A 27,285-nucleotide genomic window follows, 5' to 3' on the forward strand; every position below is an offset into this window, starting at 1 on the left:
AGCGGAGGCGGGATTGGTACGAAGTACCCGTACCTGACTGGTGCCTCGTGGTTCTCCCTCCGCTAAGCTGGGGTCTCAGAACCTCCTGAAGAGCGGTTTGGCGTCTGTCGTCTGCGGATGAGGAAGACGAAGACGAGGCCTGGAAGGAAAATAAAAGGGAAACTAACATTATTGAGTATTGCCGTGTAGCAGGCATTTTATCACATTTAATCTTTACAAAACACTTCTTGAAGTAGATACATTCCTCACTGCTTCAGTGGCTCAGCGAAGTGACTTGCCCCAAGTTACCAAACTGGTCCCTGATAGTGGCGCACACCTGTAATCCCGGCGGCTCAGGAGGCTGAGGCCAGCCTCAGCAATTAAGTGAGACCCTGTCTCAAAATTTTTTTTAAAAGGGCTGGGGATACGGCTCAGTGGTAAAGCCCCTCTGGGTTCAGTCCCCAGTACCATAAAAGGAAAAAAAAGTGTGTGGGGGGGGTGAACCTCGGAACCAACATTGCAAACCAAGTTTTCATTTGTATTATTTGTCCTGTTTAGTACTAGAGATTGAACCCAGGACCTCATGTGTGCTAAGCAAGCACTGTAACACTTAGCTACATTCCCCAATCCACCAAACTCAAATTATCTTAAATGGCAATTATTTCTTACCATTTAATGTTATGTTGTCACAATATACGTGGAAGGATGTGCCTTTTATTTTTAACCAAAAGTCCAAATTTGAGATGAAATGAAAATCCAGATTGCCTGCTCCTCAGTCCGGTTTATTTCCTGCCTCCCCATCACTCTGACCCTAGTTGCAGCCACACTAAGTCATTGGCAGTCTCTCAAAAGCACTATTTCCACTTCTGTGCATTCTTATATCATTCTCAGTGCCTGAACACCTTTCTCTTTGCAGGCTTTTCAACCTAACCAACTCATCCTTTAGATCAGCCTCAAATGTCATGGATTGGAGACCTTTCCCAGACCTCCACTCTGATTTCAGTGTTCTTTCTTTGTACTTGTATACTGCTTTATGCATTTTCTATAACACCTCATTCATTCTGTAAATACTTACTTAGCCCCTACATATATCAGGATACTGCTAAATCTGGGAATATAATTTAGAAGATACTACCTTTAACATCACAAAGTTCCTACAGGATTGGGGAAGAAAGGAACAAGTAAATAAACAATTACAATACATTGTGATAAGTGCTATGATTAGAGAAACACAAGGCTCTGTGAGATTCAGAAGACAGGGATATAACTCAGTCAAGTGATGGGGAATGGGAGGCTGCAGAAAAAGGCTTCCCAGAGAAACTGACAGAGGTCAACAAGAGAAGGACTGAAACATTTTGGGCAGAGAGAATAACATATGTGATGTTTCCTAGGGCATGACTTGTTTGAAAAACCAAAATAAATTCACTTTTGGTATGTCATAGGTATCAAGGGTTTGATTTTACCTTATTTGCCAGCTAAAAGGTTGGATGCCAGCCAAAGACTGGAGACTCCTGGGTCAGAGTCAAAAGACTTTATCATCACAACACAGCAAGCATCATAATCCTCGATTTTGCCTGTGTTCCCCTTGTTCTTTTCAAGTCCCACCCTGATAATACCGTGGCCCAGATATATGTTAACATGTTATGGATTTGCATCTCGACTGAAGAACAGTGAGCTTGAGGAATCTACTATTTTATATTAAATTTTTAATCTAAACCAGCTAACAACCTTAGAAGGTAGACATAATATTTTCCTCCAAAGCAAAGGGAAAGTTTGTGTATAATATTGGAAGAAAAAGAGCATTACATGATGGAGCACAGGGATGTGTACTATTCATTATAAAATATTCTGGTTCCTAAACTCAGCATTCCTTTCCTATAATTCCACTCACTGAGTTTGCAGGTGTCATCTAGCCCCATGGGCATTGCTCATGGGGATTGGGACTCAAAAAAACAGCAGAAATTTTTTGAATAATCTTTCTAATGCTTTTGGTAGGAATAACAAATTACCTTTAATCTCTGATCCAGGACTTTTGTGTTTTGCTGTTGTTGTTATTGTTTTTCACCAGCACAACTAAAACTGTAACAGGCCATCATCCTGTTTCGGGGAGGACATAATATCAGACCCTTCACAGTTCTTGACAAGAGTCTGTGGATTCTCAATTTCAGTGGAGAGGGGCCTTCTCTAGTTTCTGTCAAGAACTTGGGTGTGGCTATAGGACTGATGACTGAAAACAAAAGAAACTAGAAGTCACTGAAGGTGAGGAAGTCCAGAAACTAAGTGTTAGATGTTGACTGATTCACATGAATTTGGGGTCACCAGGACTTAGAATGGAATCCTAAGGTTTCACTGAAGGAGAGGCAGTGGTGAGATCGTCATTAGTGCTAACTAATAGTGCTAAATGGTGTTAGAGATAAAAGGCAGAGTCTTAATAGAGGAAAAATATGTATTCAAGGCTTTCAGTGTAAGATACTCAGGAACTTCCATGAAAAGCAGCACTCCTTAAGATTAAGAGAATGAAAACTTGGAGGGGGAAATGAGAGCCAGCCCCCCAAAAAGGGCAAATGCACTTTAGGTACCTTAACTTATAGCTTGTTAGCTATTAAAAGAGTATGTGTTTTTCCCTGCTCCCCCACCTTAACTTATGATTTGTTAGCTCTTAAAAGCCTAGGTGCCTTATTATCAAGAATACTAGTAACAATAAATGTTGGTGAGGATGTGAGGAAAAAGGTACACTCATACATTGGTGGTAGGACTGCAAATTGGTGCAACCACTCTGGAAAGCATTATGAAGATTCTTCAGAAAACTTAGAATGGAACCACCATTTGACCCCGTTATCTCACTCCTCAGTTTATATTCAAAGGTCTTAAATCAGCATATTATAGAAGAGGCGGCCACATCAATGTTTGTAGCAGCTCAATTCACAATAGCTAAGCTATGAACCAACCTAGGTGCCCTTCAATAGATGAATGGATAAAGAAAATGTGGTATATATACATAATGGAATATTACTCAGCCATAAAGAAGAATGAAATGATGGCATTTGGTAGTAAATGGATGAAGCTAGAGACTATCATGCTAAGTGAAATAAGCAAATTCCCAAAAAACAAAGGCCAAATGTTCTCTTTGATATACAAATGCTGATTCTTGATGAGTGGGGAGAGAGGAAGTTCACCAGATTGGACAGTGGGGATTGGGGGGAAGAAAGTGGGTATAGGATTGGGAAAGAGAGTAGAAATGAATCAGACATAAATATTTATATATGATTATATAACCAGTGTAACTCCATATCATGTTCAACCACAAAAATGGGAAGTTACACTTCATTTATATATGATATCTCAAAAATACATTCTACTGTTGTGTAAAACTAAAAAGAACAAATGAAATAAATTTAAAAGAACATAGGTGCCTTTTTCTACTCTCCCAGGATAAACAACCTAAAGATAAAAATGTTGAGCAGTCATTGAAATAGCAATTTCCCAGTACCCTTACCTTGTTACTCAAACAATTTGTGTTTTCTTCTACACCCCATCTGTATGTTCTCTTAACAGTTACAGCAACTCATTCTTATCACAGGGCAAAGATGTTTATGCAGGACGAGGCTTCAACATGAGAGATGCAACATCTGGCACACTACCCCTCCCTCCAGGCTGAAAACCGAAGAAAAGAAAACACCTTCAGAAATGCCCTAAATCCAATTCCGAAACTCTAGGCCACTCCTACCACCATCCTTTTACATGAATAATACCAGCTATCTCTTTGTCCAAAGAGCGTATTGACACTCTCTTGGTCAGTGCTGTGTCTCCCTTCTGCTCCAGCAAGAAGTCCCAATATAAAGAGTCTTGTTTCTTAGCAGTTGTACCTTTATCTGATTCTGATGGAAACCACCAAAACTACTGAATTGATAAAAAGTGACAAGTAATCACTCTGGAAGACTCATTAGGGCACAATGAGGATGTGGTCTACCTCCAGAACCAAATGGATGTGGTCCTGGGTTGTGCTAAATATTCTTTGCTTCCTCTTCCAGATCACTCTCATATATGAAGCTTTATGGGCCACATTAATGGATTCTCTTGCACTTTGGCTTCCAAATGGGTTCTGCCAATTACAGGCAGGAATAGGAGTTCAGAGAATGTAGTAGAGCACTTATTCCTCCCTCTCCTTTCCTCCTCAAGCCACATGCATTGGCTTCTGTCTTCTGTTACTAAACTCTTCCTTGTTGCTCAATTTGAGTGAATGACGGTGCTGTTCCCTGCCAGAACCTGAACTGACACAGGAAAATGAGCAACCTTCATTCAGTCTGCAGGAGAAGCAATGTCCTCAGGGGATATCCAGGGGTCATTCAGCTGAGACAATGAGTGGAAGAATCTGGTGGAAGAGGGATCTAACTGTGATCCTGGCAAGGAGTACTTATGATTTTCATTGCCATTTAATGAGCACTTAGTATTATCAAGTATTGTGCTAGGTATTTTGCATTCAGTATATTATTTAATTCAGTCTTAATATCAAGTAAATGAGGTATCATTATTATTCCACTTTGCAGATGAGGAAACTGAGGCTTTTTGATATTCTGACACTTTTTCTTTGTTCATGGGCAAGATCCTGGCTCTTATTTCTATAAGTCTAGATAACTTCAATGATTAAATGACTTTGTATATATTGGCTACCCGGTTAACTCACCAGCACACATGGCACTCAAACTGTGACAGATCACTTGGAAACCAAGAGGGAAACTCATCCAAGGGGAAGAGCTCCTCTCATCATCATTACATTATTTTAGGGTCATAAACAAAGATACATAGAGCCTTACGGGTGTTATATGGGAGAAAGCGATCCTACCAACATTAATCATACTCCAGACTCTATGCTGAGTACTGTCACTCAAAATGATTCTTTTAAAAAAAAATTTATTTTGTTTATTCATTTTTATGTGGTGCAGAGAATCGAACCCAGTGCCTCACATGTGTGAGGCAAACGCTCTCCCACTGAGCCACAACCTCAGCCCATACTCAAAATAATTCTAAGGGACAGCTCCATTTGACATAGGAAGAAACTGAGCACTTTAAATGTACAGTTGTATGAGGTTTTTTTTTTTTTTTCAGTTCATATAATTTATTGCAGTTAGCACACAGTTTAAAAATTCACCAACACACCAATAGTACAAAACTAAACAGCATTATAAGTTATTCCCCCCTCAGGAAAATAAAACATACTATGATTGTCAAAGCTAGATGTCAGTCTAAGTTTTAGAACAAAGGAAGAATGTGAAACTAAGAAAAGGAAAAAGCAATCACTCACGATGACCACAAAAAGAAAATCCAAAAGAAAGTCCATTTTCTCACAGACATTGATTGTCTTCTCTAAATTAATAAAAATTATTTTAACATAAACTGTATTTAAAAAAACTAGAAACTCTTCAAGTAACTAAAGATAATGCTCCAAGGCCATTTTCACAGCTTTTTTTTGTTTGTTTGTTTGTTTGTCTGTTTGCTTTAAATGCCATTACAGCCAAATTAACACACATTTGACCAAATATTTCCAAAACAGTCCAGCAACACACAATGGAGTTTTCCATTCAGTATCTTAAGCACAAAAATAGGCTATGTTTACAGTAGTTAAGGCGATCAAATTTTAAACAAAAGCAATAAAAAAAAAAAAGGAAAAACATCAAACGTTTTCCATGCTACTCCCATAGACCTTATTTGTAAGTGCAAGATAGGAAAACAAACACTGTGCAAAATGCTTTTGCCCTGTGTGCTGGTCATTAAAACCACACGTTGGGCTGCAGCCTCTGCTGCAGATACACATAGTCTACTAACCCCCTTCCCCATGTCAATCAAGGCAGTCCAGTCCTTTCAGCCTGGGGCTTTTTCAGTCCATAGAATCTTTTCATGAGTTTGGGGTGGGGGGGTGAGAAGGGAGGGAGGGTAAGGAAGAAGGGGAGAAAAAGAAAAGAGGAGCAAAAAAACAGAGAAAATGACCTATTGTCAATTTGTGCAGTAGTTATTCTAAAAATGCTCAACTGGGTAAATGTGTACACCTAAACTTTGAGCTGGTATGGGTTTTGTGCAATTAGAAGTTTGTTATAAATGCACACTGCACATGCAAATCTTTAAGCCGTTTGTAAACATTTATATGTTCCTTGTTATGTAGCAAAGTTATCAATTTGCAGCTTAAGTTTTTATTCAGCTTAACAGTTCAACTTAAAGACAGTGGGAAAGTCAATTTAAATTATATAAAATTAAAAAAAAACAGTGCATTTACGTTCTTCATAACACCAGTTTTTTTCCAAATGGTGCTATTTTTCTAAGGAAATTAAATAATTTTAAACTCACTCGTTAAAGTTATACAATGCAAACAAAGACAAAAAATATATTGAACTCATGCATTTCTGTAGCGTTAATATTTACTTTTCAAGACTCAACTAAGAGCATCAACACAACCTGTCAAGTTCTTTGACATCCCCCCCAGCCCATGTAATCAATTACAGTATACAAGAACAGTAAATCACATTTTTAAACACACAGTTCAACACTGCTGAAGCTGCAATATCCTTTTTCATCCCAAGCAAACCTTCACAAAGACAGTATCCCAGTGATCCCAGTGTACTTGCAGAATTTCTCTCATTGGGAACCGTCAGAAAACCAGAAGTTGCCACAGAAAGTTTTAAGTCAACTGCTTGTTTAAAAATAGATAATCCAGCATTTCAGAAATTTTCCATTTGGGTCTAAAAGCATTCAGGTTTCCAACAGCCAGAAAAGATTCATGCAATTTGAGACATAGAGGCTAATAAAACTGGAGGGAATTTCTTTTTACTTTAAAAAACAAAAACAAAACAAAACAAAACAAATGTGGGGCACAAAAAGAGCTCAAAAGACAACACTATTGACAAAATTAAGCCGTATGAAAGCATTTTTGTGATAGGACGATTTGTTTAGAAGTTTCTTATTGGCTTACTTTACCTACCCCTCAAAGGAAAGACACCTCTCTATTCTCAGACTTGCTCTAAAAAGTTTCTTTTATCAGAATGCTAAATTAGTGAGATTCTGTATGAGGTTTTTTGTTTGTTTGTTTTTATGTGGTGCTAAGGATCGAACTCAATGCCTCACACATGCTAGGCAAGCTGCTAGGAGTTGGGTATTGAGAGCAAAACTACAACTTCAACCAAAGTCAAAACCCACATGAGGAAAGCTTCCAAAGAAGTTGAACTTTCAATAGAATAACATAGAGGCAGGAAGGAGCAAAGACAGGAGGCTGGATGGTGGGGGTGAAGGGTGTTCAAGGTGCTATAAGCTCCAGGCAGGGTCTCTAATACGGAGAGGCTGACAGAGGATTAACAAAGCAAGGCTAGAACCAGTTGAATTAGGGCCAAGTTTTGTTACCTCTGCCCCAGATCCTGCCTGGGTCACAAACAGCTTCCAGATCAGGACAGGAATGTCCTCATATAAGAACCCAAACTTTCTACTACTTTTGGGGACCCCACTTGTCCAATGTGTCCCAATCTGGACTCCCCAGGCTTTGTGTACTTTTCCACACAAAAATAGAATGTCTGTTGGAAAGTTTCAAAATTTCAAAAAGCCTAGGATAACTTCTATGTTTACCTACAGAAAGGTCAGTCATGAATTAATAGATCACATTTCCTTATTTCTGTTAGGAGTCCTTCCAGCGTAGCAATAATGATCCATAGCCTACTAGTGGGAAACATTGCTTCATTTGTATTCATCTCTTTTATTATTTTAAAATTATTATTATTATTATTATTATTATTATTATTATTATTATTATTGCTGGGGATCAAATCCAGGGCCTTGCGAATATCAGGCAAGTGCTCTACCACTGAGCCACATTCCCCCTGCTTTAAATAATACAATAGAGAAATATAAAGCATTTCTTTTTTTACAAGTCAGGTTTATTGAGATAAAATACATATACAATAGCACTTTAAATGTGCAGTTGTATGAGGTTGTAGGGCATGATGTAATGTGGGACATGTTGCATCAGAAAAGAGGAAACTTAACTTGCTGGCTGCTACCCACTTCCCAGTCCTGGGGCCACATGTGGCTAAGAGAGCACCTAGCAATTAGCCAGAAGGCATTGCCGTGGGTTGTGATGAAGAATCAGACCACCTCTAGGATAGGCTCAGAACCCTTGTGCCCTCAGAAACAGCTCAGGTCTCCCATTACTGCCTATAGGATGGGTGTAGATATAAATTCTCCCCACCCTGCTGACCTTTACCCTGATTGGTTCCTGTACATGATATTAGCTGTGTGTGTTTTCTCATTAAACGAGATCCTGCTTTGACTGTTCTCCCGGGTGTGTCTGATTGTCCTCCTGCAAGGGAGGGCTGGGTGTGGGCAGCCAGTCGACCCCAGGTCAGGAGGGAACAAGGAGTTTTTGTTTGTTTGTTTTTATGTGGTGCTGAGGATTGAACCCAGTGCCTCACACATGCTAGGCAAGTGCGCTCTGCCACTGAGCTACAGCCTCGCCCCATACTTGTATGAGTTTTGACAAACACATTTTGTCATATAACCATCACCACAATGGAGACAGAATATTTCCATTTCCCTAGAAAGTTCCCTGTGTCTGTCTGTCTACATTCAACCCTACCCCAGACCTTGGCAACTTGGCAACTATTTAACTGTTTTCTATTCCTCCAGTTTTACCTTTTCAAGAATATCATAGAAGTGGAATCATATAATATGAACACATATTTTCACCTGTTTGGGGTAACAAATACCTAGGACTGGGATGGCTGGATTGTATGGCACAATGCTTGCTCTTACAAGAAATTGCCAAACTGTTTTCCATCATAGTTGTATCAATTTACATTCTAACCATCAGTGTATGAGAGTTACAGTTGCTGGACATCTTTCCCAGTTCCTGAGGTTGTCAGGGTTTTGTTTTTAGCAATTCTAACAGATATGTAGTGGTATCTCACTTTAGGTTTTTGTTTATTTTTATTTATTTATTTATTTATTTATTTATTTATTTATTTATTTATTGTGTGTGTGTATGTGTGTGTGGTGCTGGGGATTGAACCCAGGGACTTGTGTATGCACAGCAAGCAGTCTACCAACTGAGCTATATCCCCAGCCCACTTTAGTTTTAATCTGCATTTTCCTAATGTAAATAATTCTCTTTTAACAAAGAAATCTTTTCTGAAGGCATAATATTTCAAAGCTTGGAGACCCTTGTGGTGCAAGCAGAGGGGGTCCTTGGTGAAGAATTTTCTGGAAACAGATCGACTGCTGGTTTTTTTTTTTATGTTTTTTTTTAAATTTTTTATTGGTTGTTCACAACATTACAAAGCTCTTGACATATCATATTTCATATATTAGATTGAAGTGGGTTATGAACCCCCAATTTTACCCCCAATGCAGATTGCAGAATCACGTTGGTTACACATCCACAATTTTACATAATGCCCTATTAATAGGGGAGCTTTTTCCCTATCCTGGTTCATCAGGGACCTGCATTTCTTCCCAGTGGTCAGAAGAGGGCAGGAGAGGGCAGAAAATAGGCTTCTGGGGTTTTTTTTCCCTCCTTTTTTTTTTTTTCCAGCTCATTAGTCTCTGGTATTCATAACATTTGCATTCATTATTATATTTATAGTTTTGCCTAAAAGCCTTTCCCTCTAAAACTACTTGCCTGCTACTTTGTAAAACAAATGAACCATTTTATATCATGATTGAACTGACTTAATGTCAAACCTTAATTAACCTTGCAAAATCCTTCTCTGCCGAAGCATAACTAACCTAACCCAAGAACTAAGCTAACCAAATCGAGCTACCTTTGTAGAGTCCTTGAGAAGTTCACTCTCCACTGTGACCTATAGAGCTTGTGTTGGGGGAACTACAAGCAGCTGAGCTCGATGAGCCCCTATTCTTCCCATTTTCTAACTTTGCAAGGGCCGAGAGAAACTGAGGAAGATTTTTGTGGGGGACAGGCCTTCAAACGCCCAGCTGACTACAGGCCCTCTTCCCTAGGACCTGGGCTGGGGCTGCTCAGGCGGGGCACTGCACAGATCTCCTGAGGCTGGGGCTGCAGAGTGCCCCCAAAGATGTATTCCAGCCTGAGTCCCTGGCTCCCATCCTGTAGTTGGAACTGAAAGGTCCTGAGGAGGGTGGCAAACATCAGGAAGAGTTCCATTCGGGCTAACTGGTCTCCTGGGCACACTCGATGCCCTGGAAACAGAGAAGAAGGTCAGAGGGTGGCAGCTGCCTAGGTTTGTCCCATCATCATCACACCTACCACCCTGAACCCAGCACTGGGCCCTGTACCCGCAGAAAATGGCAGGAAGGCTTCATTGAGCACGAAGTTTCCATCTTTGTCCAGGAAGTGGCTGGGGTTGAATTGCCGCGGGGTCTCCCAGAACTCAGGGTCATAGAGTACGGAGGCCAAGTTGGGCAAGATGATGGTGCCCTGTAGAAAGGAGCTGGTGTGGCTCAGGGAGCCTCAGAGGACCCAGTTCCCAGTCCTGACTTGGTCAAAGTGAGCTTCAGGATGAGCAGTGTGCAGGAGGGAGTGGCAGGAGGCTCTCAGGGAGTCCTCCCTCCAGACCCACAGGAGTGCCGGGCCTGAGCATTATACCCTCTGGGCTACTGGCAACCCGCATTTGAGAGACCCATAGAAAAAGAGATGAAGATAAAGGAATGACAAAGAGAAGACAGGCTCACAGAGAAAAAAAAAATGTCTGAGAAAGGTAAAGCTTGAGTCTTTAGGGTTGGGGGGAGAGCATGACCCATCCTCACCTTCATCCTGACCACCCTAACTCTTGCCCTCACTGTCACCCTAATCCTAATCTTCACTGTGTCTCAAAGAAGTAACTGATGGATTAGAAACAGAATCAGACTGCTCAGATGGGAGGGAACAGAAAGGAGTCAAAGATTGCAGGCAGGTCTGCTCCTTCCCATGTGGACGCTGAGATGACATAAGGAGGCCAGCGTGGAACAGGGTGGGGTTGGTTATGGTCCCAGAACCCACAGAATTCTCCATAAGGCTTCCTACCCCATGGCTCAACACCATAGAATTAAATCAGCCACTCTGTGAGGTCTAGGAGACTGACTCCAAGATTCTAGAAATTTAAAACAAAAACCAAGTAATAAAACCTCAGCAAAAATTGAAGCCTGCATCCAAAGCAGAAGCCAATGAAGAAAGCAGAAATTGAGCTGATATAAAACTTCCTGAAGGCACTTCTCTTTTTTGTTTCCTTATTTTTATTTTATTTGTTCTTTTTAGATATACATGACAGCGTAGTGTATTTTGACATACTTCTGAAGGCACTTTTCTTTGTTGTTGTTGAAGTTTGTACACTAAGGGAGGGACCAGGCCCTATCCTTCTGGACCAATAGGACACCTAGACCTGGTCACTCTGTGGCTTTAAGCATACAGTTGGGGAGGCATGTTTTCTCACTGCTGCCTTTATGAGCTCTACACATTTTCCCATTATAGTCCTGGGAATTTCTCCCTGTTTTCTTTACCGGGGATTAAGTAACCCTTGGCATTGCAAAAATGTGTGTGTGTGTGTGTGTGTGTGTGTGTGTGTGATGCTGGGAATTGAACCCAGAGTCTTGTACATCATAAGCACACAGTCTACTACAGAGCTACACCCCCCAGCCTCCTCTACAATTCTTCATCTAATTGCCTTTAGATGAAGGGGCTCTTGGGAAGATGCTCTATTCCTTCTAGAATTATTTATATCCTGTTCTGGGTAATATTCTGGCTTCCTTGCAAGGCAACTGACTGATCTGAGCTCATGGAACAGGTTCAGAGTATCACCTAGTCACACACAAAATGTAACCCCCCTACCCCAGTTTATAGAACTATCTTCCTGCTGGATGCTTCCTGGGGACACTATGCCAGTTTCTCCCTAGTAAGTGGCAGTTTGAAGCTCACAATCAAATAGAATGCCTGAGCAGAGATGGGCATGAAGTGCACCATTGTGTTAGGGACCACTGCTATTGTCACCACCACTCAACGGATGAGAACAGTGTAGAAGTATCTGTAACATTTAATGATCTATTGTCAAGCTTTGATTCCACTTTCAGCAGACATCCCTGCCTCAAGTTGTAAAAGCTCGATATTGATTCCAGGTTTTTAATGGCCCCCTGGAGTCTTTATTACAGAGCAATTCCTAGAAAAATTGGCAAGAGCCGGCTCTTAATAAGGAAACTTCTAATCCCAAATGGCATAGAACATCTAAGCCCTGGTTCTCTCTTTTTTAACTTGACCTAATTTGGTATAGTTTTTAGAAAACCTGGGCCCAGGCCCTCCTGCCATGCCAGCAGCAGGGTGCCTCTGTCCTGTCCTCAAACTTGATAAACCCATGAACTTGGTGGCCAATGAATGCTAAGAACAACTCAGTATCAGCCAACCAGGCTGATCAATAGATGGATGATGTAAAACATCTGTTTAACATGTCGGTTCGTTTATTCACCAAGAGGCACACTTTTGGAGCAACACAAATAGCAGGGTGCGTGTTGGAAAGAACATAATCTTTGAATTCATAAGACAATTACTGAGTTAAGTCATATACTAGCTATGTGTTTAGAGGCTAATATTTGGGCTTTCTAAGCTAAAATTTCCCTGCCAATAAAAAAAAGCTTTTTAAAAGTGGGAAGATCAAATGTAGCCCCTGCATTCTAACTATCTGATTTTTAAAAATCTATGCATACATGTATTTTTTATTATATTTATTTTATTATTTATTTTTTGGTACTGGGGATTTAATTCCAGGGTGCTTCACCACTGAGCTACATCCCCAACCCTTTTTATTTTTTATTTTTAGACAGGGTCTTGCTACGTTGCCCAGGGTCTCATTAAATCACTGAGATAGGCCTCAAACTTGCAATCCTTCTGTCTCAGCCTCCTGAGATGCTGGATTACAGGCATGTGCCACTGCACCAGTTGTGCATACATTTAAACTGTAACCAATAGTTTATTAGAGTGAGCTCCAAATATATGAGAAACAGTATTCTCTTATAGCTTCAACTCTGGACTTCATTGTGTTAATGGAACATGAAGTGATACAATATAAATTATTTCTGAAGGGAAAATGCCTGCTTGGTTACAGACAATTCAGACATGTATCTCAAGCAATAGGAAGCCCCATCCTGTCTGATTCTGTAATTAGTCCCATCTACATATTTGAACAAAAGCTTGTTGTAAAATCGTTAGTCTTTAATGAATAAAAGTTGGTTTTTTGTTTGTTTGTTTGTTTGTTTTATACCAGGAATTGAACCCAGGGGTGCTTAACCACTGACCTACATCCTCAGCCCTTTTTATTTTTTTATTTTGAGAAAGGGTCTTCCTAAGTTGCTTAGGGCCTTGCTAAATGGCTAAGGCTGGCTTTGAATTTGAGATCCTCCTGTCTCATCCTCCTGAGCTGCTGGAATTACAGGTGTGTACCACCACATCTGGGGTGAGTAAAAATTTTAATGAAAATTTTACTCATTCACTACTAAAACACCTTCATTTTAACTTGCAAAGTAATTTAACTTTAAAAGAATTTTCTATGTGCTTCTGTGTCCCTTCTAAGAGAATTGATCAGTTTTGGACAATAAAAAATATTTTGAGTAATAAAGGGGTTGAGACAAGAAGCAGTTGCCATTTTGAAGACTATCTCCACATTAAAAAAAAATTCCTACTTAAGGTACTATCCAATATATTTTCCACTGGCCGTTGACAGGCTATTATGAATGATGATCATCAAAACTTCTTGGAGTGTCATAAGATAAAGCTTTCCTGATAGGCACACTTCCTTTCATTACACAATGAGAGGCATAACTGTGATTTCCTTTTTTTTTGCCTTGACTCTAAGGAAACTCAGACACAAGTTTTCTGTATAGTGCAATAGCTGTACTGACCTAAATATTTATATATAACTCTTTTCCTCTATCTCTCCTTATTTGGCACTTATTCTTTTAGCCATGAAATAAGAACCAAGAATGACATTTCTGCTAGAAATCAATTCTAAGGAAATAATACAAAATGCAGACCAAGCTTAAAACATACAATAAATTGTAAATAGCCTAAATGTTCACCAATGAGAGCTCAAAAAAAATCACAAAATCACCCATTTGGCTGGGCGCCATTACACATGCCTATAATTCCAGTGACTCAGGAAGCTGGGGCAGGAGGATCACACATTTAAGTTGCCTCAGCAACTTAGTGAGACCCGTGTCTCCAAATAAAAACCAAAAGGACTGGGTATGTAGCTCAGTGGTAAAATGCCCCTGTAATCAATCCCCAGCACCAAACCAAACAAAAACAAAGAACACTTATTTGGTGGAACACTGTGCAGACATTAAATGGTGTAGAACAGTGGTTTCCAAAGTGTGTTCTCTGGACCCACAGCAACAGCGCCACCTGGGAACCTGTTGCAAAGGCAAATGCTCAGGACCCATCCAGACATTGGGGGTAGAGCCAGCAATGTGTCTTAACAGATCCTCCAGGTGATTCTGATGTATCTGGGGGTTTGAGAACCACTGTTTTAGAAGAATCTGAAAAACGTGTTAAGTGAAATGAAAAATTCAGAGTGATATATTCAGCACAATCACAGCTATGTGAAATACATGTATGTAACAAAGATTGCAAAGAGGAACATGCAAGGGTTATCCCTGAACAATAGGAAACTTTTAAAATATCCATCGTGTGTGCATTCTTTTATAACCCCCTATCCCAATGCCATAGATAGATAATAGATGACTGACTGATGGATAACTCGTAGAGAACTGGCAGGTTGGTAGAAGCTACAGCAGATGGCTGTGCTAGGCAGGAAGAGTGCTGTCCGCAGGCACTGGGGTGGGCATGGGGCCATGAAGGGCCACCTACCTTGGATATGTAGTAACCATGCACCCGGGTGGATGTCACGCACTGGCGCACAGCGCCCACTGCCACAACACTGCTGAGGCGCTGCACCTCATGGAGGACGGCACGGGTGTAGGGTAGTCGCTCTCGGTCTTCATAGCAGACAACTGGGGCAGTACCCAGCACTGTGTCCAGCTCCTGCTGCACCTTCTCTGTGGGTGGCTCAGCATGACCAGGATGGCCTGGCCTCCTTATCCTACCCCAATGCAGTCTTCCCCACCCAGAGCCACTGAGGCTCACGGTCCCTGGATCAAACTGCCCCACCCTGCTGCCTCTGGTCCCACAGAGACAGAGCCTACTTCTTGTAAACAGGAATTTGCAGGGTTTGCACCCACAGGGGCACTTATGCGAAAGGAAAAGACCCAGAATTGAGCCCCTACTATGTGCCAGGTACTCTGTACACAAAGAGCCTTGTGTCACAGGAACTGTTGTCTCTACACATGAGAAAACTAAGGCTCTAACAGAGCGGGTCCTTTTGCCCAAAGTGACAAAACTGGAGCCAGGAGTTGAACTTAGGTCATAGCCAATTTGTCCCTGAGAGAACTGCAGCCACTTTTGCTCCTCTACAACTATGATCTTCAGGTGGACATAGGGCCTGGCACTTGGCAGATGCTGGATCATTACTGAATGAGTGAAATCATGCTGCCCCATTTACTCTGGTTCTGAGAGCTGGAATGACTTGCCCAAAGCCATACGGCAGGCTGGGCATTGAAGCCCCTCCCATCTGACTCAAAGCTATCAGTGCTCCATTTACCACAGGGGTGACAGCAGAACCTACTCCTGGGGCCACAGGGCAAAGTGATGGGGGCAATACCCACAGCCCAAAAACCCCATGTGGGATTGGCAGGCACAGGGCAGTCAAGCAGGTATAACCAAGAGCTCCTCACCCTGGACAGCTCTGTGCTGGACCATGTAGATGAGTGCCCAGTGCAGGGTGGTGGCCGTAGTGTCAATGCCTCCCAGAAACAGGTCAATCACCACCTGGATCAGGTTCTCCTCGTTGAATGTGGAGACAGGGTCGTCCATAGCCTGGTGGGCAGGGGGGAGCAGCTCTGGGTCTGGAGTCTCCCCCAACAGTCTCCTGGTGTCTCCCCACTGCCTTTTTTTTTTTTTAGTGGTACTATGGGTTGAACCAAAAGGCCTCTACCACTGAGACATATTCCTAGTCCTTTTTATTTTATTTTGAGACAGGGCCTTGCTAAGTTTCTGAGGCTGGCCTTGAACTTGCAATCCACTTACCTCAAACTCCTGAGTAGCTGCTATTATTACAGGCATGTACTGCCCTGCCCTCCTTAAGGCCTGACTTTTCTCAAGACTTCTGCAACCAAAACTCACTGGGGGTCAGATCCATCAGGAGGATCTGAGAGCCAAGACTGCATTGATTTTTGATGGGGGACTGCCCTGGGGTTATGGCCCTGATATCATCCAGGTCCTGTTTTGCAGCCCACCCCTGTCTGCAGAAGCCAGTTCTTGGCATGGGAAAATATAAGGAGAAAATGCCTTCTTAATGTAAGCTTCCAGGGTGCTTGGGTCAATGATGAGGAACTGAGACCATGGCATAGCAGCCCAGAAACACAGCCCCTTGCTTTCTCTGCAGCTCTTCCAGGCTCACCTTGGTGATCTGGGTCAGGTAGCAGCTGATAAAGTTCTTGGGAGCCTCAGGTGTCCTGAGCTTGTACCTGATGATCTCATGGCGGATGAAGCCCTGCAGAGCTTCTTGGTACCTAAATATCTCCTGATGAGGTCCTGGGAGGTGGCGAAGGGCCCAGGGAAACATGTCGTAGAGCTGTGGGGAAAGAATCCCACCCAGGGCCCACTTAGGCCCAAGCTCCCGACTCAGGGCAGCTGAGAGCTGAACTAGGGGCTCTAAAGTAGACTCCGAAGTCTCTGGTGACATGGGTGACCCAGGGCTGCCTTTTCTTTGGAGACCCCAGAATAATCTAGACAGAAATAAGAGCAGTGGTAGCGTGATTGTGTTCAAAGCTTAGCTAGGACACTGCAGGTCTAAAAAGCTGCGTTTCTGAGGTTATAACCTGCCTCTTAACCCTGCCCGACATCCATGCTAAGAGTCTACACAAAGGTTTGGTGCCATGAGCTTCAGCTTGCTGAGAAGAAACTTCCTAAGGAACCCAGCATCAGGCCCCACAGCCTCCCCTCCTGCCTGCTTGGTACCCTCCCTACGAGGCCCTGGCCAAGGCCCCTGCCTGCCTTGGGCCCCAGCCATCCCAGAGCCTGCATGTCTGCCTCCCAAATGTCAATTACCCGTCGCCACGTGGTGCTGACAAAGGCCAGGCCAAAGTTGATGGCTTGAATGAGTTCCTGGAAGATGGGCTCCTCCGAAAGGAAGCGGTGGCCAAATACCAGGGCCCCGATGACTCTGGCTGTGGACCTGACAATGGGGACCTGAGGGTTGAAGGGTCTACCTAAGAGTAGAGAGGCAGAGCTCAGGGCAAAGAGGCACAAAAAGAGCTGCCCTGAGCACTCTTCCAGCCTTGAATAGAGTCGTTCATTTACCTCTTCAGTCACCCATTCTCATTCCTCAGTCACTCCCCATCCCAGGGCTTGCTGAGCACTTTCTATGAGCCAGGCTCTGTGAAATGCACAGGGTTTGCAGAGAGAAGTATGAGAGACAGTGTTTAAATGACAACAGAATGCAGGACAGGCATGTCACAGCTGGGAACAAGGGAGGGTAGGAGAGGACTAGCTTTGCCTGAGATTCAGGGAAGACTTCTTAAGGCAGGAGACTTTGGCCAGGTCTGAAAGTGGAGCAGTGGCTTATTACAGTGAGGGAAGGGGTGCGGGCCAGGACACAGCTTGAGGGGTGTGCAAATGTTGGAGGTGCGAGAGGTCTTGGGTGTTGATAGACGACATGTCCCTAGCTATAGAGAAGGAGGGCTTCTGGCTTCCCACTGGGCCTCTGTCCATCCAACTTGGAGAAACTCCCTTCTATTGATGCAGTTCAAAATCACTGTTAATGCTCCTGGGCTTCATGGGCGCACACTCGCATGTGGCAAGGCTCAGCCTCCTCTGCAGGGATGTGCACCTCTGAGGAGGCATACAGAGCTTAGGATAAGCCAGCTCCTCCCCAGTCCTTACCTCTCTCTCTGTGGAAGGCCTCAGCCAGCTCTGCTGCCTCTTCCTGAAGCTGTGCCTCCAGCGCCGGCTTGCCTAGGCCCAAGCCACGAAGCGTCGTCAGGCAGAAGCGTCTCTGTTGCCGCCATGTGTGCCCATTGCTGCAGATGACTCCTAGCCAAGGTGGGGAAGGGGTGGAATGGACAGTCACCAGCCCCTCCCAGCCTGCTCCCTGGTCAACATCACCTGGCTCTCACCAGACCCAGAGTCAGATCCAAAACAAACTTCCTAATCAGCTCTGTGGTGGTACTCTGACCAGATGGTGGGCCCCGCTATGGCTTCCCCTAGTCCCCCCACCTGATTTTGCCTTTAAGAGTCCTCACAAGACACAGAAGAAGAGGTAAAGAAAAGGAAAGGGCAGGGTCATTTGTTGAACCAGGTGCTGGAATGGGCCTTCTCAGGTATTTGGGCTTGCTTAGTCTCCACCCCATCCTCAGAAGGAGAGGGCACTCATGATCTCCATCTAACAGATAAGAACCCAGTCCAGCAAGGAGCTGAATGGGATTTGAATGCAGGTCTTGTTGATCCTCAGTGCTGCTCCTTCCACACCCTGCCCTCCACTCACATGGAGGTTTGAAGGAGACCTAAGTCCTCCTAGTAGGTCCCTCTCCGTTCACAGTTCTGGGTCAATCCTAACTTTGAGTGACCATCCAGCCACCTTCCCTTCCCAGTAAGAGGGACAATCTTACCTCTTTCTCCAAACAGGTCCTGGAAGAGCGGGGTGAGGGGTCTGCCTGAGAACTGCTCTGAATTGGAGATCAAAGCTTCCTTCACCGCTTGGAAGCCATTCAGCACCACAACGGGTGTGGGGCCCACCCACACTGTGAACACGTTGCCATGAGTCTGAGCCAGCTGCAGAGAGATAGGGCAACCTAGGACTGTAGACAAAGCCTGTGAACCCCATTTCCTGAGACCTACCTCTTCACATGAATTTCCCACCTTCTTACTCCCAACACTCATGTCAGGTGAACCTTCCCAGAGCACCCCACCCCCTTCCTCAGGCAAACCCAGGTCACAGACTCCCAGGACACAGAGTAGTCAGTGACCAGCACTATGTCCCATCAGTCCTAGAGGTGGGCATCTTCTACCACTTTATAGATCATACAAATAACAGCTACCATTTCTTGAGGGCTTGGTGCCCTGGGTGGACTTAACATGTATTATTTGAGTCCACCTTCAGTGTAAGCATGTGAGGTAGGTAAGAAACCAAAGGCCAAAAGACAGACCAAAAGACCAGGAATGTGGACCAGGTCTTCCAATTACTGGTGTAGTGCTCTTTCTACTGCAAGAGGAGCCTGGGGATCCCAATTACCTGGCATCCTTAACCAGATGCTGAAAACATCCGTATGCAGCACAGATTGAGAGGAGAGCCGAGTACTGCCATGGGGAAGGGTAGTGTTTCCCTCCGACCACAGCTCTCAACAGAAATTCAGCCCCAGCCCAGATTCCATACCCTACTCAGTACAACGGGAGCCCTCTGACCACCGAAACTATCTACCCTGGAAGATGTCTTTCTGCAGAGATCATTTGAGTACTGGAGTGTGCCCATGGAGTTCCATTTCTCCTTGTTCCTATCTCAAGTGGCTTTTCAGAAAATGCCTTCAATCCACAACAGTGCTCTCCCCTGGAGTAAGATTCGGTCCTAGTTCCCCTCACCCGTTATGTCACATTTGCAGTAGACTTCTACTGCCCTTGGAATCCTCTTCAGTACACTCTGCACGAAGTCTTTACATTCCATTTTTGCTTAAGTTCTCAGAGCTGATGAGTAACAGGACTAGGATTCACCCCCATATGTGTCTGATTCCAACTTCTTCCTTCTACCTCTAGTCCCTGGGCTGAGGACAGGAGGGGTTCCTCTGCCTACCCCTTTCTCCAGCTTGGGGACCAGTTCCCTACCTGGATCAGTGTCTCTGGGTGCAGTCGAAAGCTTAGTTGCCACAGGTTTCCAAGCAGGGGTATGGGGAAAGGGCCAGGAGGAAGGTGACTCCTTTCCCAGCAGAAGGTACCAAGTTTCAGGAATAGGAAAGAGCCAACCAGAAAAGCCAGCCCACTGAGCAGGGAGAACATCTCTGTGGGCCTGTGTCTCCTCTCCTCCCCTTTGCCTCCCAAGGCTTCCAGCAACCTATCTGGCCGCCCTCCTCTCCCCACTGCCTGCCCTGACTTTTATGCTGGTGCTCTCAGGCAGTGTGATGGAGGAAGGCAACCCCTAGGGGTCTTTTCCCAGTGGAGTAAATCCATTTGGTCACACTTGACACACCTGAGCCATGCTGCTCAACAGGGCCGTAGGGCTCCAGCCTGGGACAAGTTGGGACACCCTTACTCATACATCAGCATTGGCTTCACCTCTGGCCCATGGAGCTTCACCTTGGGGAAGCTCCTCTCAGCTTCTGCCCAAGCAGTTTTAGCTGACCACATGGCTCAGCTGAGTAGGGGACAGGGGCGGCCACTGGAATGGTGAAGTCTCCTCTGGGGATACCCTCTTCTGGCTGGACATGATTAAAGCTGGGCTCCTGTGCCTGCTCTCTCCCACTCCGGTACACAGCAGCCTCTCCTGAGGGCTCTCCAGCCTCCTAGTCTCCACCTGTTCCAACTTCTGGTAAGCTCAGATTTTTCATCTGCCCTGGGCTATGTTTATCAGTGGTTAAGTTTGATAGCCCTTATGTTTCAGCTTGGAACCAGATTCCTGGAATCTAAACCCAGGTCTAGCCCTTACTAGTTGACCTTAGATTATTTAGCTTCTACAATGGAGATAAGACACAATGATTATAACCAACTATCTTATAGAATTGTGATACTAGTCCAGTAGCAGAAAGATACCACATTCCAATTGGTAAATTGATGATACTTTAATCAAGAGACTATTGGAAAAGGTGTTTGGGTAGCCTGGCACACACACTGTAATTCCAGCGCTCAGGAGGCTGAGACAGGAGGATCAAAGACAGCCTCAGCAATTTAGTGAGGCCCTAAGCAGCCTCCCAAGACCTTGTCTAAATTAAAAATATAAAAATGATTGGGGGGCTGGGGATGTGGCTCAAGCGGTAGCGTGCTCGCCTGGCATGTGTGCGGCCCAGGTTCGATCCTCAGCACCACATACCAACAAAGATGTTGTGTCCACTGAGAACTAAAAAATAAATATTAAAAATTTTCTCTCTCTCTCTCTCTCTCTCTCTCTCTCTCTCTCTCTCTCTCTCTCTCTCTCTCCTTCCTCTCTCACTCTCTCTTTAAAAAAAAAAATAAATAAAAATAAAAATAAAAAGGATTGGGGATGTGGTTCAGTGAGCACCCCTAGGTTCAATTCCTGGTACCAAAACCAAACCAAAATAAACAAACAAACAAACAAAAAGATGTTTGGGCAGGGAATCTACAAAGTTAACCACAGCAGGGAGCCCTTTCTACCAGAAGCTCTCAGAGTCAAGGGATATATTTAAGGGGCACAGAGCTTCAGTTTGGGAAGACAAAAAAACTCTGGTAAAGGACAGTGATGACAATGTAAATGCACTTAAGGCCACAAACTGTACACTTAAAAATGCTTAAAATGGTAAATCATGTGTTAGGTATACAGTGTTTTACTGTAACTTTTAAAAAGTCAAGAGGCAGAGATTGGGAGGAAGCTGGAGCCCCTTGCTGCAGTGCCTCCTGCTCTGTGAGCTCTGTCCAGCTCCAGAGACATCTGACCTGGATGAGGTGAGAGCAGAGCTCCGCTCCCCAGGCTGCTGGGAGGTGAGCTGGGAGGATGCAGCAGGGACTGCACAGTAGTGTTGCTGCTGCAGCTTCCACTAACTGCTGCCTTCTTCCTTTATAAGTTGCCTTCTCTCTGACAAGTCATGTTCCTCCCTCCTCAAAACATTGAGATTACAAGTCTCTGAAACCTTCCCTAGCCAACTCCACCAGTCTCTAACCTCCACCTCCCAACACACCCACATCTCCCACAGTGCCCCTAGTCTTGTCCCAGGTCCAGTCCCTGCCTCTGCTAACTACCCTGTGTGTCCACCCCATCTTTTCTACAGTATGGCAGCTCAAGGGCAGATGCCATGTCTCTCTTTCTTTGGGTTTCTCTGACAGTGGTTGCTGTGAGTTGCCATTGAGTGATGTGACTCACTGATGGAAGGATCTGGTGGCTCATGAGTCCCCGTCCTATCGTGTGCAATGTTCCTCCATGGATGCTCCTCTTATGCATGACCAGAAGCTCATTTGGCCACCTCCTGTCCCTACTGAAATGAGAGCTACTTGAGGCCAGGGACTTTTCTCAACTGGAACGTCGTCCCTATACCCTGGTGCATGGTTTAAGTGTTCATCTGGATTCAGTTAATTTTGGCATTTGAGGCTAGCCATTTGGGGGTAGCTGTGATGGGTGGGGCTGGTTTCAGTGGGGGCTTCAGTGTGGATGATGTCTGAGATTCTGGAGATAGAGGGCATAGAGAGATGGGCCTATCATCTCCCCATGACCATTGACTATATTCCCTTTGGGTTCTAGCGTTCATCTGGCTATTTTGGGCAGGCTTATTTCTCAGAGTCTCACCCAAATCATATATGGCATTTGAGGCCTTCTCTTGAAGACAGAGAAATCTGTGACCTTTGTGGGAAATGTGCCTGCTCAACAGTCCCAAGTGTATTGACCTCTGATAAACTTCCTCCCCCTGCTCCCTTGTCCAATGGTCACAGTGTTCTGGCTGCTGAGGGTGGGACACAGACACTCCTGGCACAATGGGCCATAGGGCAGTCAGATTTCAGGAGTGGCACATGACAGGGACATGGAAGTCTCAGTGACCAGCCCCCTCATCGCTTAACCAAGGGCCTCAGTGTCTGGCTGAGGTGTGGCCTCCTCAGTGACATGGTGGCAGTAGCCACAGGTTTCCCTCTTAGAGGAAATACCCCATGCATCGAATGGCTGACTCTAGAGTAGCCAGCTATGAGTTACATCTGCCCCTTTGGTGGTCTTCTTATGATTCCAGGCATTATTGGGCCATGGGGTTCCCATATTTCCTTTATATTCTGAGCCAAGAATAGACAAAACTCAGGCCCCTCTCTGTGGGGAGTGGTGACTTGGATCAGGCTGATTGCCTTGTGGTTGTGGTGTGCTTATGCTGGAATCCCCTGTTCAAAAGTACAGGTTAAGATGGCCCAGTTGCTATGGCAACACCAGCCTGAGGAAACTCTGGTCAAAGGCTCAGAACTATCAATCTTTTTTAATTTTTAATTTTATTTTTTACACAAATGGAGCACAACTTTTTATTTCTCTAGTTGTACATGATGTAGAGCCATACCATTCATGCAGTCAGTTATCAGTCTTAACCTTGAAACTCACACAATCGCTCCCAGGAATAGAGGATTCTGAGCATAGCAAGATAACCATAATGCCTGTCAGTAGTATGACCTTCAAGCCTGAGGGGTTTACAGAAACTTTCCCACAAATAATCTGTAGATGATAAAACCTACATAATAAATGTATGGAGCCAGCTCTGGATCACTGTTCTCAACCAGAGATCAGTTTCCCACCTGATTCCACTTTTCTTTCTAAATGTTTGTGTGATTTTTGTAATCCCTCATCACGCCTCAATGGTTTCTGAATTAACGACAGCTCAGGTCACGACACCTTTTCTCTGTTTCTCTAAGAATAACCCCATTCAACTAAGATGCCTTGACAGAGCCCCTTCCTTGTACAGGGTATTGTCACATGTGTTGGGTGCAGAGCAGGCTGAACTGTGTTGTCTGCAGGGCAGGCTGAACAGATGTTGGCTGCAAGATAGCCCACACACTCAAACCCCCTTCTATCTGGTCCTTTATCACCTGTTTGTGTCAAGTCCCGCTCAAGGCTGAACACTCAACCCCACTTGGGCCAACAAGGCAGCTTGCAGACCCAGAGGCCCCATTAGATTTGGGCTATAAAAACTCCCTCCTGCCAGGCCCCTCTCTCTCTTGCTCTCTCTCTCTCTCTCTCTTGCTCTCTCTCTCTCTCTCTCTCTCTCTCTCTTGCTCTTTATCTTTCTTGTGCGCGCTCTCTGTCTCTCTCTTGCTCTTGCTCTCTCCCTGTTCATCTCTTCTCTTCTTTCTCTCTCTCTTTCCTTCCTTCTTTTCTCTTTGTTGCACTGCTGCAATAAAGATCTTTTGGTCGCTCCGAGTGTTGTGGTCACTTTCCTTTCAACATGGAATTTCCAAACTACTTCTCTCTATAATCCCACGAAGGAAGTTTTTGCTTCTGCCTTACAGATGAAGGGTGCAAAGTTCAGAAGGGTGAAGCCATTTGCGTGAGAACCCACTCCTGTCTCAATTTTCTCTCCACAGCTCCCTCTCAGCTGACACAGGCCAGCACTCTCAAAAGGAAGATTACACATGTGAGGAGCCCAGAGCTCATGATGATTCCAGAGATTCTGATCCAGCTGCAGAGGCCTACTTTCCAGGGCTCAGATTGCTGCCAGGCCTGCTATCTGCTTCCTGTCTGATGCTGCACCCAGAAAACTCCTCAGAGCTGACAAATTCCCCCCTTTCCTCCTTCTCTGTCAGCAGATCCCATCAGGCCTGTGCCACCATGCCTGGCAAATGGGGATACTTTTTTAATATTTATTTTTTAGTTATAGGTGGTGTACACAATACCTTTGTTTTATTTATTTATATTGGTGCTGAGGATTGAACCCAGTGCCTCATGCATGGTAGGCAAGCGCTCTACCTCTGAGCCACAACCCCAGCCCAAGGGAAGAGCCCCTTCCACACTCTTGCAGAAACAGTGGATAAGGGGTATGTTTCACAGCCTCAGCCAGAGCAGAGGTCACTTCCCTTAACAGACCACCCCTCACCATATGGGCCCTCAGACCCCACCCTGCCACCATGAAGGGGAGACAGAAACACTGTGGAGACCCAGAGATCACTGGAGATGGGAGAAACAAGGAGAGCGGAGGCAGGAGAGACCCCAAACTTATCTCCACACCTCTGAACAAAGAGTAGGCTTTTTATTTCTTATGTTTTTGTTAAATTTACACAATCTCTCCCAGCACCGCACAGGAGGGATGGGGACAAACATGGGTTGGCCTGACTCCCTCTGAATATTACATGGTGTCTCCAAAAGACAGTAACAGTTTGGAGTTCCAGAAATCCCTCACCAAAGGAGGGGCAGGCTCAGAGACCACATTCAGGCAGCCAGAGCCGGGGTCAGTGCTGAAGGACCTGGGTCTGGCTTGCACTTTTTATTATTAATGTCTAATTTCACTCTCAGAAGTATCCCATTGGGCTGGGGTTGTAGCTCAGAGGCAGAGCGCTTGCATGAGGCACTGGGTTCGATCCTCAGCACCACGCAAAAATAAATAAATAAATAAATATATTGTGTCCACCTATAACTAAAAAATAATATTAAAAAAAAAGTATCCCCTTTTGCCAGGCATGGTGGCAAACATAGTGGGATTACATGTCTGTAATCCCAGCGGCCCAGGAGGCTGAGGCAGGAGGATTGTGAGTTCAAAGCCAGCCTTAGAAAAAACAAGATGCTAAGCAACTCAGTGAGACGCTGTCTCTAAATCAAATACAAAATAGGGCTGGGGTTGTGGCTCAGTGGTTAAATGCCCTGAGTTCAATCCTTGGTATGCCCCCCCCCCCAATTTTTTTAAGAAAAGTATCCGCATTTGACTATGCCTCCCGAGCACTGTGAACACAGACTCTGAGTCTCCAGGTGGTGGGGAAACAAGGATGTAACTCCTAATGGTTTGCCATCTAGAATTCATATATGGCATTTGAAGACTTTTCTAGAAGACAGAGAAACCTGTGACTCCCGTGGGAAATATGCCTGCTCAACAGTCCCAAGTGTGTTGACCTCTGACAAACTTCTGGAATTCTTCTGCGTGTTCCAGTGGGGTTTCAACCTCAGGTTTGAAGAAAAAGACACAGCAGCACAAGGCACACCTGTCTTTGCTGTGATCCAAGGAGTCTGAGCTCATGGAGGCTTAGTATTTGCAGGGCGTGGCAAAGGGCAGCCACAAACCTCCCCGCCCTGAAGCCCTGACATGCACACAGACACACCCGCAGCCCAATGCATTCTGCCTTCAAAGAGGTTCAGGGGCAGTGGAATTATTCATCAAACCAGAATGATGTCTCAGTTATACTCAATAATTTTATTTTACCTGAAGCACAGCCCATGTTGCTGCTGTTCCCAGAGGCTGTTCTGGGCAGAACCTTCTGCTGATCCCTTCCATGCTGTGGCCATGCCCCATGAGGCAGTCAAGGAGACTGGTCTGCACAGGCTGGTGCTTCCCAGAGGCCACTTTGATAGCCCCTCGGTTCCTATCCTTGTATTGGACCTTTGGATTTTACCACCTGGGCGGTGGGGTACAGGGCAGCGGTGTTGGGAGTGCTGTAAAAACCCAAGGCAAGAGGAAAGGGTGTGCATAGGACTTGGAATGGAACTAGCACAGGTATCAGTCCAGGGGTGAAAGACCTTGAGTGCTCAGTTACGTAAAAGAGAGAAAGGCATTTAGGAGGAAGGGATGAGAAAAAGAGGCAGAGATAAATTATCTAAACTCCCTTCTTTGGGCTGTAAGCTCCATGTGTCTGTTTTGGGGGTTTTAGTGCCTAGCATAGTACCTGGCATTTTAATAGGTGCTCAATAAATATTTGGGGGAAAAAGAAAAAAAAATATGGAGGAGACCAGAGAACAGGTATTAGGGAAGCCATGAGGAACAGAAATTGAACCCATAAGCCTGGAAGGAGAAATGGGTAGCTGAAACTCCTGGAGGGCTAGAGGGAGGCCATCCTCATGGGCCTGTGGGGATGAGGTTGGGAAAGGACACCTGGGGGTGGGGCTAACACATTGCTTTTCACCGGTGAATGATCCCAGAACTTCCGCCCATCAGATTCTCCATCAAGAACAAACAAAAAAATGAGAGCATTGTCCCCTGCCCCCAGTCCCCAATCCTGGGAACCAACTGTTCCAGGCCAGACCAGTGTCTTTGCCCAAGTTACTTTGTTCTTGCAAGCTGTATCTGGAAGACACTGGGCCAGTTCCAGCTGGGTGACAAGGCTCCCTTTCAGGAAGATGACTATGTCGGGACAGTGGGAAACCACCTCTCACTTAGGCAGGGACCTGATCAGGTGGAAGGGAGTTTGCCTTAGTCAAGGAAAATGCTGAGCCAGGGAAGATTGCAGGGAAGGAGCGATCCTCCCCCAGTGTGCACCACTTTTCTCCCTACGGGGAACTAGAAGGACTAGGCATAGTTCTGGAGCTGTTTGGAAAGGAGGTTAGCAAGATCCAGGCTTTTTGGATCATATTTATTGACTCACATTAGCCACAGAATTAGAGCTGGAAGAAACCTGAGAGACCA

At 44.7% G+C, this 27,285-nt stretch overlaps 1 protein-coding gene across 1 annotated transcript; it reads right to left on the minus strand.

Moving 5' to 3' along the window:
• Positions 1-62: 62 nt before the first annotated feature.
• LOC308653397 (cytochrome P450 2J5-like) lies at positions 63-16,628 on the minus strand (the record flags this gene model as incomplete). Its single annotated transcript, XM_081301974.1, has 6 exons — positions 63-139; positions 9,973-10,167; positions 10,264-10,405; positions 14,816-15,003; positions 15,739-15,880; positions 16,464-16,628. The coding sequence occupies 6 exons, from the start codon at positions 16,626-16,628 to the stop codon at positions 63-65; spliced, it is 909 nt and encodes a 302-aa protein (XP_081158100.1).
• Positions 16,629-27,285: the final 10,657 nt, after the last annotated feature.

Source organism: Spermophilus citellus, assembly GCF_964194105.1.
Source record: "Spermophilus citellus genome assembly, chromosome: 7".
Classification (NCBI taxonomy): Eukaryota; Metazoa; Chordata; class Mammalia; order Rodentia; family Sciuridae; genus Spermophilus; species Spermophilus citellus.